At 39.7% G+C, this 17,321-nt stretch overlaps 1 protein-coding gene across 1 annotated transcript in view; it reads left to right on the top strand.

Moving 5' to 3' along the window:
- Window positions 1–17,321, top strand: part of LOC147144114 (zinc finger protein 236) — a 50,345-nt gene that overhangs the window by 5,801 nt on the left and 27,223 nt on the right. Inside the window, exons 3-14 of the mRNA XM_086038752.1 lie at window positions 243–407; window positions 484–662; window positions 867–997; window positions 2,051–2,223; window positions 8,065–8,187; window positions 12,275–12,442; window positions 12,584–12,764; window positions 12,894–13,166; window positions 14,328–14,531; window positions 14,677–14,809; window positions 15,033–15,293; window positions 16,054–16,286. Of these exons, the coding sequence (XP_085894878.1) occupies window positions 243–407; window positions 484–662; window positions 867–997; window positions 2,051–2,223; window positions 8,065–8,187; window positions 12,275–12,442; window positions 12,584–12,764; window positions 12,894–13,166; window positions 14,328–14,531; window positions 14,677–14,809; window positions 15,033–15,293; window positions 16,054–16,286 (2,224 nt within the window). The remainder of the gene's footprint in view (window positions 1–242; window positions 408–483; window positions 663–866; window positions 998–2,050; window positions 2,224–8,064; window positions 8,188–12,274; window positions 12,443–12,583; window positions 12,765–12,893; window positions 13,167–14,327; window positions 14,532–14,676; window positions 14,810–15,032; window positions 15,294–16,053; window positions 16,287–17,321) is intronic.

Raw genomic sequence — 17,321 nt, forward strand, 5'->3', positions numbered from 1 at the left:
CATTGCATTCAATGCACCTGTAGTGATCCTACCATAAGTGGACTGTTCAAGTGACATTCGCATCTGGCAATATGTGTCTTTTGTGACCACTCACAATTTCTGGTATTAGTGTGTTTCTATATATACGGTACCTCACCTTAAAGCTGCAACAGCATGGCGCAGAAAAAGCAAAAGGCTTGCACTTCAGGCATGAAATTTTTGAAATAGTACATAACATTTTGGCTCTCTGTTCTCCTTTCCAGCCTCATCGTTGTGACCAGTGTCCACAGACGTTTAATGTGGAGTTCAACCTCACACTCCACAAGTCCACACACACGACCTCTGACTTCACCTGTCCTGTATGCAATAAAAAATTCTCCCGCATTGCCAGTCTCAAATCCCATACTATGCTGCACGAAAGGGAAGAGGTAAATCCAGTAACATATCAAATTGGTGAATGTAATCCCAATTACAGTGAACGTTTCCTCCTTTGCTTTGTTGCAGAACCTGATCTGTACAGAATGTGGGGACGAGTTTGTTCTTCAGAGTCAGCTCTCTCTTCACTCAGAGGACCACCGCAAGGAGTTGTCCGGCATCAAGGTCTACACCTGCAAGACCTGCGGGAAGGAGCTCAAGACAGCTGCACACCTCAAGGAGCACATGAAGTGTCACATCAAAATGAGGTTAGGAAGCGTCAATGAAGACAAATACTGTGAAAAGTCAAAGGACATGAGTCTTCTTCCAAGATAAATAGCAGAGATCAAACTGTCAACGCCCTTGCTGTTTTATGACAGAAAAGCAACAACTTAACAACAGTTAAATTCATGAAAAAAAACTTTGCATAGGCTCTCAAACTTTAACATATTTATTATTACTCTTTGTTACAGGCCGCTATCGTCTAGCTCCAGAAATTACAAGAAAAGTATTGATCGCAGTGGGTTCACCAACAGTTGCCATCACTGTGGAAAGGCATTCAAAAAGCCCAGCCAGCTTGTCAGACACATACGCATACACACAGGTAAGTGGCACGCACAGAAAAATATTCTCCTGTTACCACCATTCACATAGCAATCCGGTCACTCACACAATGCCAAGAGTTTGTTTGTATTGTACTATGGCTGGGAAAAAAAAGTCGACAATCAGGTGTGACGACCACAAAAACCGGGTAAAACAGAAATGCATGCCTCTGAACTGTTTTTAATAATAACGTTTGTGTTTCCGCACGGGCAATTGTACTGTAGCTGCGGACATTGTCGCGAGAATAACTTTCAGGTCGCATTCAATGTTTTGAGGTACAAGGAGCTAGGAACGTTGCAATTAAGAGACATGAGATGAGCCCAAATGTTCATGAAGATGAAGATACCATGGTATGGAGCTACGTAGTCCAACTTGCTTGCTTTGATTCTTCTCCAGCCAGTGATTTTCACCTGCAGTAGGAGCCCCAAACTATTTGTGTTATGATCACCACATCGTTCACGTCCGCTTATCCTTGGCGTCAGGCAGAATCCTCGTACCTCCAAAATTATCATTTTTCAGCAGCCCCCAAAAATGTCATGTTTGTTCAATTGCATGGGTGTAGAGAGCTAGCCCTTTTCAACACTTTACACTGGTGGATGATTTGTAAAAATCACATCTACACATGTGGATTGACCAATTGTGTATATTTGTGGCATAGGAGTTTTTGGCCGGATGCCAGTATTATGCAAGCTTCCTGCCTGCAGTACAGTTACATTTCAGGCAGTGATGACTGGAAACTAATGGTATTGCATACCTCCTTTAGGTTTCCAAACTAGACAAGGGAGAATTAACACTAAAATGTTTGGCAAAACAAATGTGGGGGTGTCGCCAGGAAATACTTTTGTACAAGTGATTGATCAGAAAACGGAATATGCACACATGGACTCTGTGAATTGCAGTGGGACCATATATTCAAACAAACTCATGACGATGCGCAGTATTAGCAATTAAGTGTTTTGCCCGTAAAGATTTCCTTGTTTTTTTATAACATGCAAAATGTGTGATCTTTCTCTTCGTGCAGCAGATTAATGCGTCAAACCTCATCTTTACTCAGGTGAAAGGCCCTTTAAGTGCACCCATTGCAGCAAGGCTTTTAACCAGAAGGTGGTGCTGCAAACTCACATGGTGAGACATACTGGGGAAAAGCCTCATCTCTGCATGTTCTGCCCAGCGTCCTTCTCGCAGAAGGGCAACCTTCACTCCCATGTTCAGAGGGTTCATTCAGAGGTAAGAGAGAAGCATAATTAGTTTGACATATTTTCAATTATTGTATGTATTGGTCATTGTTTAGCAGTTGCTATTTTATTTGCAAATGTCACTAATGTCACTTGATCAAGAAGTCTTCAACACAGTTCGTTTTTCATTACGATTCAGAGGGCTACATTTCGATTGGATCAATGCATCAAGCCATCCATCATCCTTTACTCATCTGGGTTCAGAACCTGTTAAGTCAAATTGATAGCACATATACAGGATCATGAACAAATGCCTGGATGCAACATGGTCATTTTTTTGGTTTTAAACATTATCCATCCACATGTATTAGATGTCTGCGATCGAAGGTCAGACTGTTAGGATTTTGTGTCACATATAGTATGGAAGGAAAGGAAAATGTGTGATGCATACATGATACCAAAGATACCAAAAGAAGAGTAAAGTCCACTTCACATCTATTTACAAAATCAACTTTTGAAAAATCTCTAACTTTCCATTTCATGAATAAAAGAAACATTTTCTTTTGGAAATTATAATAAGAAATGGTTATGGTGTCTTTGAAGTCTATACAGAGTGGTAAATTAGACTCTTGTTGATGCTTTCTCATCTCCAAAGCCCAATTCCATGTCAGGACACAGAACAGCAGCACAGAAAAAAATCTGGCTTTGAATGGTACTGTGGTAGGGTACACACATGGACAAAATTGTTGGTAACCCTCTGTTAATTGAAGAAAAACCCACAGTGGTCACAGAAATAACTTGAATCTGACAAAATTAAGAAAATAGGAATTCTAGTTTAATGAAAATTAACCAGTGAAAATCAGACATTGCTTTTGAATTGTGGTTCAAAAGAAATATTTTCTAGTTCTTGAGACTACAGTTGCACATGTTAAGAACTGTAAGATCCACAGCCAACCTCCCTGGATGTGGCCACAGGAGGAAGATTGATGCCAAATTGAAGCGAGGGATGATACGAATTGTAACAAAAGAGCCCAGGACAACCGCAAAAGAAATTAAAGGTCATCTCCAAGGTCAAGTTACATCAGTTTCAGATCGCACTGTCATCATTGTTTGAGCCAAAGTGGACTTCATGGGAGACGACCAAGAAGGGAACCACTGTTGAAACCAAATCATAATAAAAGCGAGATTGGAATTTGCCAAACTACATGTTGACAAGACACAAAGTTTCTGGGAGAATGTCCTATGGACAGAAAAGACAAAACAGGAACTTTCTGGAAAGGCATACAGTATCAGATCTGTGTTCACAGACTGGTGAAGCATACCAAAATAAGAACACTGTCCCTCACTGTAAAACATGGAGTAGGCTCTGTTATGTTCTGGGGCTGGTTTGCTGCCTCTGGTGCGGTGTCTTAAATCTGCGCAGGGTACAATGAAATCTCAAGGATTCAAGATCAAGGTGTTCTAGAGAGAAATGTAGAGACCGAGAATTGGATTAAAAAAAGAAAATGAAGTATACGCTCTCCCGATTTTGTAGGAAAACAAAATTATTGTATTGTATTTCTTTCAATAACAGATGGGTACCAACAATTTTGTAGATTTATGTCAAAGGGACTATGGCCAACACAGTCAAAATATTTAAATTGTAGTTTCGAGAATCATGACACACAAGTTAAAAAGTCACATTTATCTTCTGAACTTCTGCAACTTTGGTTATTCTTTTTTGTATTTCACATTTCAGGCCTACTCTGAATAATAGGATTGATGTTACGTATTTAAGGAAAATTTCTTATGTTTAAGTAATATAAGATAGCACAGATAGGGAGTCAAGTCCACCTCAGAACCGTTTACAAGTATAATTTTAATTTTTGAAAAGTCTCAAACTTTCCACTTGTTGGAAAAAAGAAACCGCAAAATAAAAAATAGTTTATGGCAGGGGTCGGCAATGGCAATGTTTTTTTTAGGACGGGAACGAACGGACGTCTTCCACTTCCGGGTCATGGCTTTCAGTGGGGTTTTTTTGTTTGTTTTTTCCTCATCAGTGAAATTGATGTCCACTAGAGGGCAGACAATGCCATTGAGGACAATACTACAGGGAGGGAACACACATGGAAAAAGAGCACGGCAGTCTTGCTTTTTAAAAGCACCCAACAGAACACGTCAGCTGATACTTGAGTAGGGACCATTAGAGGGACAGATGAAAACCTTCCTCTGTCCTTGCTTAGTCCATTCATTTTAAAACAGTTTTCGTCCCCCGTCCGACCATCCACAAAATAGGCCGTCCGGATGGACCATTCCGTCCCTGGGACAGAATGCCCATCTCTGAATAAAGGCCTAACTAGTCCAATGCAACGTTTGTCAACTGTGACAGACGCTTACCCCGTGTGGCGTCAGGCCGACTGTCGGCACACCGCGCTGGAAAAATTCACCGCAACGACAGACAGCGACGCCGACCATTAAAGTACCTTCTGCGCATGCGTGAAATGTAATACCACTCCGTACCAACGGCAGCGGTAGTCACTATTCCTCATGGTTAGAAAAAGCCAACCGGAAAGCTACTGGCCGGGGTCGTATATTTTTTTCAAGAATATGTTCTATGCAAGCCCACTAGTTGAACCAAGGTATTCTGATAAATATTGCGTCTGTGGAATAAGAGTTAAATCCACCCATTTTCAGCCATTTCTGCGGGTGGCCATTTTGTCACTTGTCATCTGAAAATGAAAATTCAGTCGACAGAAGTGACAAATTGCACCCCAATCCCCCCCGCTGATATTAATCAGAATGCCGTGTTTCAACTAGTGGGCCTGCTGGGACCATATTCTTGAAAAAATTATGTTTGGATTGATTTCCGCTATAAGGCACACCCGATTACAAGATGTACTGTCAGTTTTTTTTTTTTTTAGAAATTAAGATTTTAAGTGCGCTTTAACGTCCAAAAATATGGTGGTCTCGTCTTCATCCATCGTAGTCTGTAAATGCCTATTCCGTGTCAGCACACAGATCGGAAGCACTGAAAAACTTTGTAGGGGAAGTGTACAAGCAACTAAGGCCAACACTCACATATGACAGTCATAAAGTTTCAATGAGTTTTGCGTATAATGACACTCACATACAGCTCTGAAAAATCGTATTCATCTTCAGTACTTTTGCAGATTTCATTATCCTTTTCCCTACTTCACATTTCAGTCATGCTCTTTCCATCAGCTGTGGATTTTCTGACCTTCCTTTTCATACCGCCTGCATACTTGACATCTATTTCCTCGCAGCTTTCATCAGTCTTTTGTCCGACTTCATGATTGCCACTTCTTTGTCCTTCACAAAGATTCCATAGCTGCCATTTGTCAAGAGGCTACTTGGCTGGTGCTCAGTTGGACAGCCATCTTTCCTGTGCATGGTGACTTATCTTTCACTCATTTGCCACATATGTGCTGTATGTTCTGAGTCTTGACACGTGTGAGTATCCTCCTACCAAGCTCCACCAACTACTTGACATTGACATTAAAACTGGACGTTTTTTATTTGATAATTTAATGACAAATGTGAGTATAGAATGTGTGATGTGTTATTACTGTACATACATACATACATATATATATATATATATATATATATATATATATATATATATATATATATTTATATATACGTGTATATACATATGTGTATATATATATATGTATATATATGTATATATATATGTGTGTATATATATGTGTGTATATATGTGTATATATGTATATATGTGTATATATGTGTATGTGTATATGTATATATGTGTATGTATATACGTGTATATATATGTGTATATATATATATATGTGCATATATATGTATACATATATATATATATGTATGTATATGTCTATTTATGTATATGTATGTATATGTATATTTATGTATATATGTATGTATATGTATATTTATGTATATATATATATATATATATATATATATATGTATATGTATATTTATGGATATGTGTATATATATGTATATATGTGTATGTATATATATTTATATATATATATAAATATATATATTTATGTATATATATATATATATATGTATATGTATATATATGTATATATATATATATATATATATATATATATGTATATCTATATGTGACTTTTTAGCCTTAACAATGCGTTTAGCCACCAAGTATGATGCGCTCAAGGCACATTTGTTGACGAATCAGTTTTGAAGGCTTCATTGACTCATTGGAGAGGCGCTCGCCGCATAATGTACAGAGCGGGCTTCGTTTGTGCATGATAATCACCTGTCTCTCTAAATCCATATTAGCTCTTCTATGAAACGCATCTTTATTTTTCTTCTTGTGATGAATCCTCACTGGGCTTTTTTCCCATTGCATAGAAACTTTCCAAATATGTCTGTTTATTTCATTTATTTTGCTAGCTTGTGAATTTAATATTAGCGTTGCATGACCGAGACAACTTGACATGTGTCAAGAGTTAATCATAGACGGCTGTAAAAGAGAGAATCCTTTACGTAAAAATATTTTTCAGCATTAGATAATAAATAACCAAAAGTACTGTAAGTTTCTTTCTTTCATCTGTGCGGCCCGCCGCGGCCCGGCGGTTGGGGACCGCTGTCCTAAACCATTGCCCTGGTCCTGCCGCCTTGTTAGGCTTAAGATGCGCGACAGCCGAACTAATTTCTTCTATCAGCTATCAGACTATTTTATTCTGCTCATCAATCAATTTGAGCAAGTGAACATTCTTTTTTTTTCTTTTTTTCTTAATGTATTGCTGAGGTATCGGAACCGTGACTCTGTATCGGGCAGATACTTAAAACGAAAGACTGACACGGGTGCCAAAAAAGCATGATCTGGACGTCCCTACTGTACAGACAGTCATCCTATCTGTGCTATAAGAAAGTGAACAGGGATGTCTTAAAGTGGCACACTTTTGGATACCGGGTACTATTGTTTACCTTTGTTAATATTTAAGGACCTTTACAATTCGCATGATTTTCATTAGCACGAGTCTCCTGTTTCCATGCAGAGTGGCAAAATGAGTGACAATGTTTTCTGTGTGTGGTTGATTCGATCAGTTTAAGGGCAGGGAAACGTATTTCATACGAGGCACCACGAACTAGAGTAACTAATTCAATGTTGTTTAGCCTAAATAGTACATGAAACCCATACCAAGGGAAACAGTTCCATGTTCGTGTTTGGAACAGGTGTGGCTGTATTTAAAACAAGCACATCCCTTCCTCTCCCTTCCACTTAGGAAACACGTGTACCTCGAGACCCGTTCACAGCTCTGATGCTCTGAAAAAAAGAGAAAAATGCTTAGTATGCAAATGAATTTGGTGTGCAGTTTGTTTCCAGTGAGCATGAGCACCTGCACACAGTTTATGTGCACCCCTGTTTATTGTTTATTACGTTGGACTGTATCACACAAAATGAGAGCTAGGACAGCGCACAACAGGTTCAATGTTCAATATATTTCCTAGGACCTAGGGCAGGTGTCACCAAATTTTTAGAAATGGAGAGCCTACTTATTGAGTACTGGGCAAAGGGGTACTGTCTGATACACACTTCTTACCACATTTGCTCAAATTACCTTCAGTAATGTTTTTTTAAGTTATTATAATTAATGATATTTGCTTATGAGAAGACAGACCATGTTAATGATTTCTCACAATAATTAGGAAACAGGTAAATATCTGCCATTTTCAAATGATCACTTACACAACATTCCTATTAAATCACAATGTCCCATCACTGGTGAGCTGCTTTTAGAACAGGCCTGCGGGCTACTCATGTGGTCCTTGGGGGCTACCTGGGCACCATGTTGGTGACCCCTGACCTAGGGGGTACCTAGAAGGCAGTTATATAATATTTGTTATGGTGTGATTCTTTTCTTTCTAGGCAAAAGGTGTGCCATTGTTCCCCTGTATGGACTGCAGCTGCGTCTTTAAGAAGTTGGGCAGTTTGAATGCACACATCGGCAAGATGCACATCTCTGTCATTGATGTACCTTCCAGCTCTTTGGTAAAAAAAGCACACTATGTAGGGGAAAATATTTTAAGCCTACCGTTTAGATCTGGCATATACTTAAAGGAGAAATCAACTCAAACATATCAAGAATATGTTCTATGCAAGCCCACTAGTTGAAACAAGGCATTCTGATAAATATTGCGTTTGTGGAATAAGAGTTAATCCACACGTTTTTAGCTGTCTCTAGGGCGGCCATTTATCACTTCTATCGACTGAAAATGACATCACAACTGCTCAGGGCTCAGGTAACGACCAATCACAGCTGACCTGTTTTCTGAAGCTGAGCCGTGATTGGTCTTTATATGAGCCCTGAGCAGTTGTGATGTCATTTTCAGTCGACATAAGTAACAAAATGGCCGACCCCTGAGATGGCTGAAAAAGGGGGTATTTTTCTGCTTGACTCATATTCCACAAATATATTAATCAAAATGCCGTGTTTCAACTAGTGGGCTTGCTGGGAACATATTCTTTAAAAAAAAATGTTTGGGTTGATTTTCCCCTGTAAATTCTTACTGTGGTGTAAATAAATATGTCTTATTTAGTTTCTGTGAAGGTTTCCTTCACGGCCCGAGGCCAACTTTTTTCAGATTTGGCCCCCGGGCCTTGAGTTTGACATCTATGCCCTAAATCCTTAACCGACTCAACAAGAGCAGGGACTGCTCCTTTGTTTAACACTTGGACTACCCGAATTCTAAAACTACTTAGATCTCTAGTACCATTATTTTCCTTTGATGCCATAGCCATGTTAAACTTTTTGACATGAAGGGTTTTCGACCGTCCCATTTTGACGGGTTGTGCTTTGGCAAAGATGTCATCGCCTAAAATGATTATTACTCGCTGTTTGAGTAGCTATTAAAAGTATTTTATTTATTAAAACTCTGTTCTGAGTACATTTGAATGTTAATTATGTACTTTAGCTCTTCCCCTGGGACCACCGGTTCATCGAGTCCCGTCATTCCCCCTCTGAGGCAGACGGGTGTGGGTGTCGCCGTATTTCCTCTTCACTGGAGGGAGGCTGCTCTTGCTCAGACTTGCTTTCTCAATCATCCGTAGACTCAGCCTTGTCAACATTTTGAAACTGCTGTAAAACCTTATTGCCAATGTTGACTTCTCAACCAATGCTGCCGCATATATATATATATATATATATATATATATATATATATATATATATATATATATATATATATATATATATATGTGTATATATGTATGTATGTATGTATGTGTATATATATATATATATATATATGTGTATATATATGTATGTATGTATGTATGTGTATATATATATATATATATATATATATATATATATATATATATATATATATATATATATATATATATGTGTATGTATGTGTGTATGTATATATATATATGTATGTATGTGTGTATGTATATATATATATATATGTATGTGTATATATATATATATGTATGTGTGTATATATATATATATATGTATGTGTATATATATATATATGTATGTGTGTATGTATATATATATATATATGTATGTGTATATATATATATATGTATGTATGTATGTATATATATATATATATATATATATATATATATATATATATATATATATATATATATATATATATATATATATATATATATATATATATATATGGGTAGGGACACAGCAGGGGTAACTAGATGTACTGTCCTCTTACCTCTTCATGAATTTGCGCAACCACACGCATAAAAATAATCCCGAAAAGCACCCCAAAACGTTGACAATGGATAGAAATTCTCGGAAGTGAAACAGCTTCAAAACAATGGCGCTGGGCATGAGTGGAAAGGGCGAGGCCTTATGAGTTTTTACCGGAAATACGTTACACCACTCCGTGCCTATACTATTCCATATTATATATATATTCCATTGAATATTTTGGTATTCGGATATCCTACTGATTTGAATAATCGCATATTCTGATAAAAACATTTGTTAAAAACCTAATCCCTTGTTTATCATGGTTAATGGGGATCAGAACCACCTGCGAAAGGTGAAAAACCACAAAGTAGAGGTTGACTTTTTAATTATTATCTCTCCCTGCTGCAACACACCTGGTTCAAATGATCAGGATCATTATCAAGCTTCTTCAGAGCTTGCTGGTGAGGTGATAATTTGAATCAGGTGTGTTGCAACGGGGAGAAATGGAAAAGAGGGAGGACCTCTTGAGGACCGGAGCTGGACATGCCTGATCGATAGTAATAATGGAGCTTATTACTCCAAATCATATTGCGGTGTATCTGACAAAAAAACCCCAAAATGACTTTATATATATCAAGTGGCATTTATGAAGCTACTTTGAGTGCTTCTGTTCTCAGACAATTGAGATATGACAAATGATGTTAGGTATTTTAGTGCTTTTGAGCCAAAAGCTTTAATTTGCTCATTTCACCAGTTTAGCAGTGGGATGGTTTCATTGTGCTCAAAAAGCATTTACATATTTTCTAATGATTGAGCTGGCGCATTATCAAAGTTAGTCTGTCCGATATGTTTTTCATTTCTGCTACATTGACAATTATGTGCCAGTGAAATAAAATCTTGCCCTTAAAATCTGAATCATGTTCACGTGTGATTGTTGCTTTAAATCAGGGCCGTCCAAACATTTTGCAAAGAGGGCCAGATTTGGTGCGGTGAAAAAAATGCATGAGGTCCAACCATTCAGCCTCCGGTTGCTGTCGTTGAAATTTTTCCGCATTCGTTCCCAGTCACCTCATCATAGTTTGCATGTTTCATCTGGTAGTGCCTCTTGATAGCGAATTCCTTGAAAGTCTCCTGGCAAATTAGACAGACAGTTTCATATTTGGGTAGAAAAAAATATGCCAGTTTCCACTTTTCCTGGAAGTGAGGGGCCCCCTCTGTCAACTTTGCTTGTCTTCGCTGCAGTGTCCATTTTAGAAATGGACTGGGATTGGTCACTGAAGCAGGAGGGGTACGTTCACAAATTCACTCTGACGCCTAGAGTGTTGTGTTTGGAGAAGGAGGGTGTGCTCGGAGCGCATTTCCGAACTCACTTAGAGCGCAGCCATGGGTCTGCTACCATCTTCTGATGAAATATTTAATAGCTTTATTTGTGTGTATTTTCTATTGCTGTCAGGACCACTGAGGGGCAACACATTCTTAATTTTGTGCCACAGGCTGCTGCCGGTAGAAGTTTGAACACAAGCCCTTATTGGTCCCCGGGCCGGAATTTGGATACCATTGCTTTAAATACAGTTATTATTGTGCTTGTAGCTTGCAGTGGTGTAGACGTGTACAGAATTTTACTGAGAGGCATTTTCCCCATTGTAGCTCAACAAGGAACCCAAAAATAGAATTCTCAATTTGCTCCAATGTAGTTTTATACCACTAATTGACACTAGAAGTACAATTTTAAAGATGAAGTCAACCCCAGACTGTTCTTAACAATAATATGTTCTGTGCAGCCCCACTAGTCGAAACACGGCATTCTGATTGATATTGCATATGTGGAATATGAGTTTATATGATATTAATCAGGCGGCACGTTGGCCGACTGGTTAGCACGTCCACCTCACAAATCCCAGCTCCCGCCTCCCTGTGTGGAGTTTGCATGTTCTCCCTGTACCTGCGTGGGTTTTCTCCGGGTATTCCGGTTTCCACCCTCATTCTAAAAACATGCATGGTAAGTTGATTGGACACTCTAAATTGCCCCTAGGTGTGATTGTGAGTGCGGATGTTTGTTTGTCTCTGTGTGCCCTGCGATTGGCTGGCAACCAATTCATGGTGGCCCCCGCCTACTTCCCGAAGGCAACTGGGATAGGCTCCAGCATGCCCGCGACCCTCGTGAGGATAAAGCGGTATGGATAATAGATGGATGGATGACCAATATTAATCAGAATGCCGTGTTTAGACTAGTGGAGGCCCATAGAACATATTATTGTGAAGAAAATGTTTGGGTTGACTTGTCTTTAATATTGTTAACAATTATCTTGACTTGCTGCATTGCATATCATTGTGCACAAATGAGATCTTTAAAAGTTTGTTACTTGTCCTTTGTCACGTCTCCCATTCCCTTAATCTCTGCATGTCCCACAGGAGGCAGACACAGCTGGTCCTGCAGGGCCAGAAGGCAGTGAGGCAGTAACAGATGTCATCCAACAGCTACTAGAACTCTCTGAGCAAGTCAATGGAGAGACAGCCCAGCCCCAGCCCTCGGAGCCAGCTGTTGCCATGGAGAGCGCCATTAACCAAGACATCCTACAGGTGAGTCAAGAACATTTGCCCCCACAACAAATGCACACTCCAGACTTAACCACACTCAATAGAGCGCTACAGTTAGTGGCGTAGAAAATATAAAACTGTGTCCCAATGTTGATTTTTGAGCTAATTAAAATTGTTTTATAGCAAGCTCTCGAGAACAGTGGGCTGAGTGTAGCCCCAACTCAGAATGCTGATGCCAATGCCAGAGATACTCAGAACCAAACATCTGAGGGAACTAATGTGGACTTGAAGAAAACACTGCTTCAAGACAAGCCTATAAGAGAAAGAAAAAGAAGCATTTTCAAGAAACCTATACAAATGCCAGGTATGGAAGCATAACTGACTAATTTGGGATAAAGGTATTATTCAGCTGAAAGAACACGTATTTCTTCTGATCAAATAGCTGACATGCTATTGCTGAAATACCAGCTCGATTGTGCACTTCAATTCCTAGGCTCCATCAGAGAGGAAAATGGCATCCGCTGGCATGGATGCCCTTACTGCTCCAAGGAATTTAAGAAGCCCAGCGACCTCGTCCGCCACATCCGCATCCATACCCATGAGAAACCTTTCAAGTGCGAACAGTGCTTCCGAGCATTTGCTGTAAATAGTACCCTCACAGCCCATATGAAAACTCACACAGGCATCAAGGCATTCGAGTGTCAATGCTGCCTGAAGTGCTTCTCTACTTCTGGCAGCATGAAGGTACACATGCGACTGCATACCGGTGAGTATGTCCACTTTAACGAACGATCATGATATGTAACGGCAGAGCAAACAAGCTAATGGCGATGCGCGACAACTGTTTTTTCTTCCCACTGATCCTGCTTCTCCAAACTGATCGATCGTCTTTTTTTTGTACACCACACACTATACATATGTACAGGAAATGTATAGTATAGTTGTGTGTGTGCGTGCATCTATGAGGGCTGCAGCTATTGAATATTTTGATATTCTTATATCCTACTGAAAATTCGATCGAATAATCGCGCATTTGGATAAAATAAAATAATCGTTAACTTTAGCGCTGCTACCGCTGTTAGCGCTGCTAGTGCTGCTAGCAGGAAGCGCTGCAAGCGGGAAGCATTGTTAGTGGCTAGTGTTGCAAAACGGCAAGCACCAATACTCTACTCAGTGTACAACAGGTCCATATGACGTGCATGGAACAATAAATAACAAAAAAAGGTGGAAAAGTAGAGATTAAAGAGAAGAAATTGCAGAACTCTTGTAACATGCTGCCAACCCAAAGGCGCAAAGCTCCTATTGCAGCATGATTGGCCTATAGACAGACAGTATTTCCTTATTTTAACATTTTCGGTGCCTTTCCATGGGAGGACGTACAAGGACGTAAAGACTGTGACTCGCCTCTTTGCAGAATAACATCATGTCGACCGCTTTAAAGGCAATCTTTCCTCTAGAAGGAATATTAATGTTTCATACACCAATATGTAGAAGCTTTTCTTCGAAATTATATTTTTATCGCTAAAATATGACATATTAGCATACTGTTCAAGTACTGTTTCTAAAAAATTTAAGTAAAATGATGAAGTGCATAGATAATTACTTGCATTCCTGAACGGGAAAAAATTGGTTGAATGTTGCTTGATTAATATGACTAGTCAAGAGAAAGCTAGTGAACTTTTCGTTCATTCAGTTTGAAATTCTTCACTACCGTTCAACATGGTAATGCGTCAAGAGCATTTCTAAAGAATAATAATGAGAGCAAGTCTGCATTGAAGTACTCTATGATGCCGAATGGTCACTGAGATAAAGTGGTGGTGGTCTGATATGTTTTTTAAGCACTACTTTTCATAAGTTCATTTTTGAGTACAGTACATGTTTTACAGTCAGCACAATTTTCATTTGTTTTCATTTATTTTCTTTTTAGGTGTGCGTCCTTTCTCCTGCCCTCACTGTGATAAGATCTTTCGTACATCAGGACACAGGAAAACACATATAGCGTCTCACTTCAAAAGCTTACAGCAGAAGAAGCACAGGTTTCCACGAAAAGCAAACAAAGCCAAAGCGTCTAAGAGTAATTTACCATTACCCGACATCCCACTGCAGGAGCCCATTCTCATTACAGACTTTGGTAAGAGCATGTGTCCACAGTGGCAAACTCAGACTTGTGTTTCTTTCCATGAGTAGAACACATTGTTTATTCATTTGAGAAGCATGTCCCTGTATGAATTAGAATCTCGTCACACATTATAAACCATGTGTTGGTTCTCCAACAGGCCTCATCCCATCTCAGAACCCTCGGCTGGCGTTCCAACAGTACCTGGAGGTGGTGGGTAGCGATCGTCCATACAAGTGCCAGTTCTGCAATAAGGCCTATAAGAAATCAAGTCATCTGAAACAGCACGTTAGGTGAGACCAGTCTTGTAATAATTGCTCTCCTCATTTCAATAAATAATCGAGTTTGGCTGGTAGATAACACAGAACATCCCAAGATCAAATCTCATAACTGAGATTGTGCAACGACTCATAATGTACATTTGTTTGCTGTCTTTCGTTGAAACACAAAACAGTAAAAACAATAATAGAATCTAGATATTGTGGTTGGAACTAATAGTCAATTTGCTTAATCAAGATCTCACACAGGAGAAAGGCCATACAAGTGTGTGCAGTGTGGTCGGGGTTTCGCCTCCTCAGGAGTTCTCAAAGCTCACATCAGGACCCACTCAGGACTGAAGGCATACAAGTGTGTCATGTGTGATACAACATTCACCACCAGTGGAAGCCTACGACGTCACATGACGACCCATAGTGACCTACGACCTTACATGTGCCCCTACTGCCAGAAGACCTTCAAGTCATCCCCAAACTGTCGGAAACACATGAAGACACACAGGTTTGAGTATTTTTCTGTCTATTCCTTTTGTTTAATTATGCTAGCTTCAAGATGATATGGATATAAAAGGGGTCCTTGAATTAGGACGTACGCGACCTACGACATTTAGACTTTACAACGCCTGTGCCTCTTCTGCCATTTTGTCCCCAGCACCATAGTGACTATGTTTACATGAAGTCAATATTCAGTTTTAGGTCGAAATCCCCATTTCTGAAACATTTGGAATCACCCGTTTACATGGATGAGCGGACAGAGTTTCTCCGGCATTTGAATAACCCACACAATGTAATTTCCGCATGTTACGTTCAACTGTAAAATAATTGATATTCATGTCATTCACCACAGGAAAGAAGCAGCACGTATCCTCCTCGCTCCAAAAGTGTGCTTTTGCGCTTGTTTACATCTGCTTGTGTATTTGTGGTGGGTTGCGCGCCAAACACCGCACTTCCGCATACAAGCACTTCCTGTACTACAAAGACCAGGATTCCTAGTGGTTGAGCATGCGCAGAGTGTCCCGATAGTGTCTGTTTGCGCGGTGGCAGTATCTTTACCTTTTTCGTCGATTTTAAAGGTGAAATCCGACATACGCGGAAATTCGGGTTACATCACCAGTGTAGAAACGGAACTCGTTTGTAAATCGAGGACTTCCTGTACTGTATGTTTATTTTAGGACATTGTAATTTTCTTTGTAGTCATTACTGCTTGTCGGAAAATATTTTTAAATTGTTTCGAATATCCCGTTTTTCTTCATAATCTCCAGATATGAACTGGCTCAACAATTGCAGCCTCAGTCAGCTGAAGACCCACTAGAAGCTGGTACAGTGCCCCATGATATGCAGGTGGAGATGGATGGAAACTCCCTTCAGCAACCACCCGCAACTTCATGTGAGCAAGAAAACATGCTAGGACTTGGCCAAACAGAGGGTGTAAATGGAGGCCAGCCGGTGACATTAGAAGCACAATTGACCGACCAACCACTGGTGCAAGGAGAAGGTAACAATGGTCACACATAATCACCAAGAGTATTTGGAGTTTGCATCATCATTGAATTATGCCAGATGTGTGTCACGACTAGGACTGTTAAGTACCGCCCTTTTGTACTGCAAGTTTTCCATTTTGCACTCTTGTAGCCTACGAGTTAGATTAAACAAAATGTAGCGTTTATCAGGTCACTGGCTTCCCCCAAATGATTGGAGTGATCCATTTATTTTCTGTTCCTCAGTAATATGTTTGTTTGCCTCTTCCACTAACCAAGCACAAAACCCTCTTTAATCAAATATGGCATACATGTTGCGTGGATGTTTCATGTGGGAAAAAATAAGGGACATGAATCCTGGCTGCGGTGCTCTTTGTTTTCCCTTAAGTGTTCATTCCTTGCGAATACAAATGGCTCCCAAACCCAAAAGCAGTAATGCCATACTCGAGTTTACCAAACAACATCTAAAGAAGCCTTTATAGTTCTGGATAAGCATCCTTTACGTAGACCAAGGGTGTCAAAGTCAAATGGACGGAGGGCCAAATAAAAATTTTTGCTACAAGCCGAGGGCCGGACTGATCGAAATTTTTAAAATGTCCAGATTGGATCGGGTCCTTCGCGCCTGCCGATGACGTCACACTTTGATATATTCCTGTAATATATTTCTTTGCCTTTGTCATCCGATCACATCTGCAACCCACACCGGCTTGCTGCGGTCTGCGGGCCGGTTCTAATAATAAATCAATATCATCCCAGGGGCCATAGAAAACCTTCTCGGGCCTTGACTTTGACATATGTGGTTTAGACAGATGAGACAAAGATCAACTTGTACTAGAGGGATGGCAACGGGGAGAGAAGGGTATGGAGAAAGAAAGGAACTGCTCTTGATCCCAAACATAGCACCTCATCAGTGAAGCTTGGTGGTGGCAGTGCCATAGCATGGTCATGTATCCCTGCCAATGGAATTGGTTCCCTTGTATTGATTGAAGTGGCTGCTGACAAAAACAGCAGAATGAATTCTGAAGTTTTTCGGGCAGTGTTGTCTCTTCATA

This window comes from Filicampus tigris, chromosome 8 (genome assembly GCF_054856515.1).
Source record: "Filicampus tigris isolate MCC_2025a chromosome 8, RoL_Ftig_1.0, whole genome shotgun sequence".
NCBI classification, from domain to species: domain Eukaryota; kingdom Metazoa; phylum Chordata; class Actinopteri; order Syngnathiformes; family Syngnathidae; genus Filicampus; species Filicampus tigris.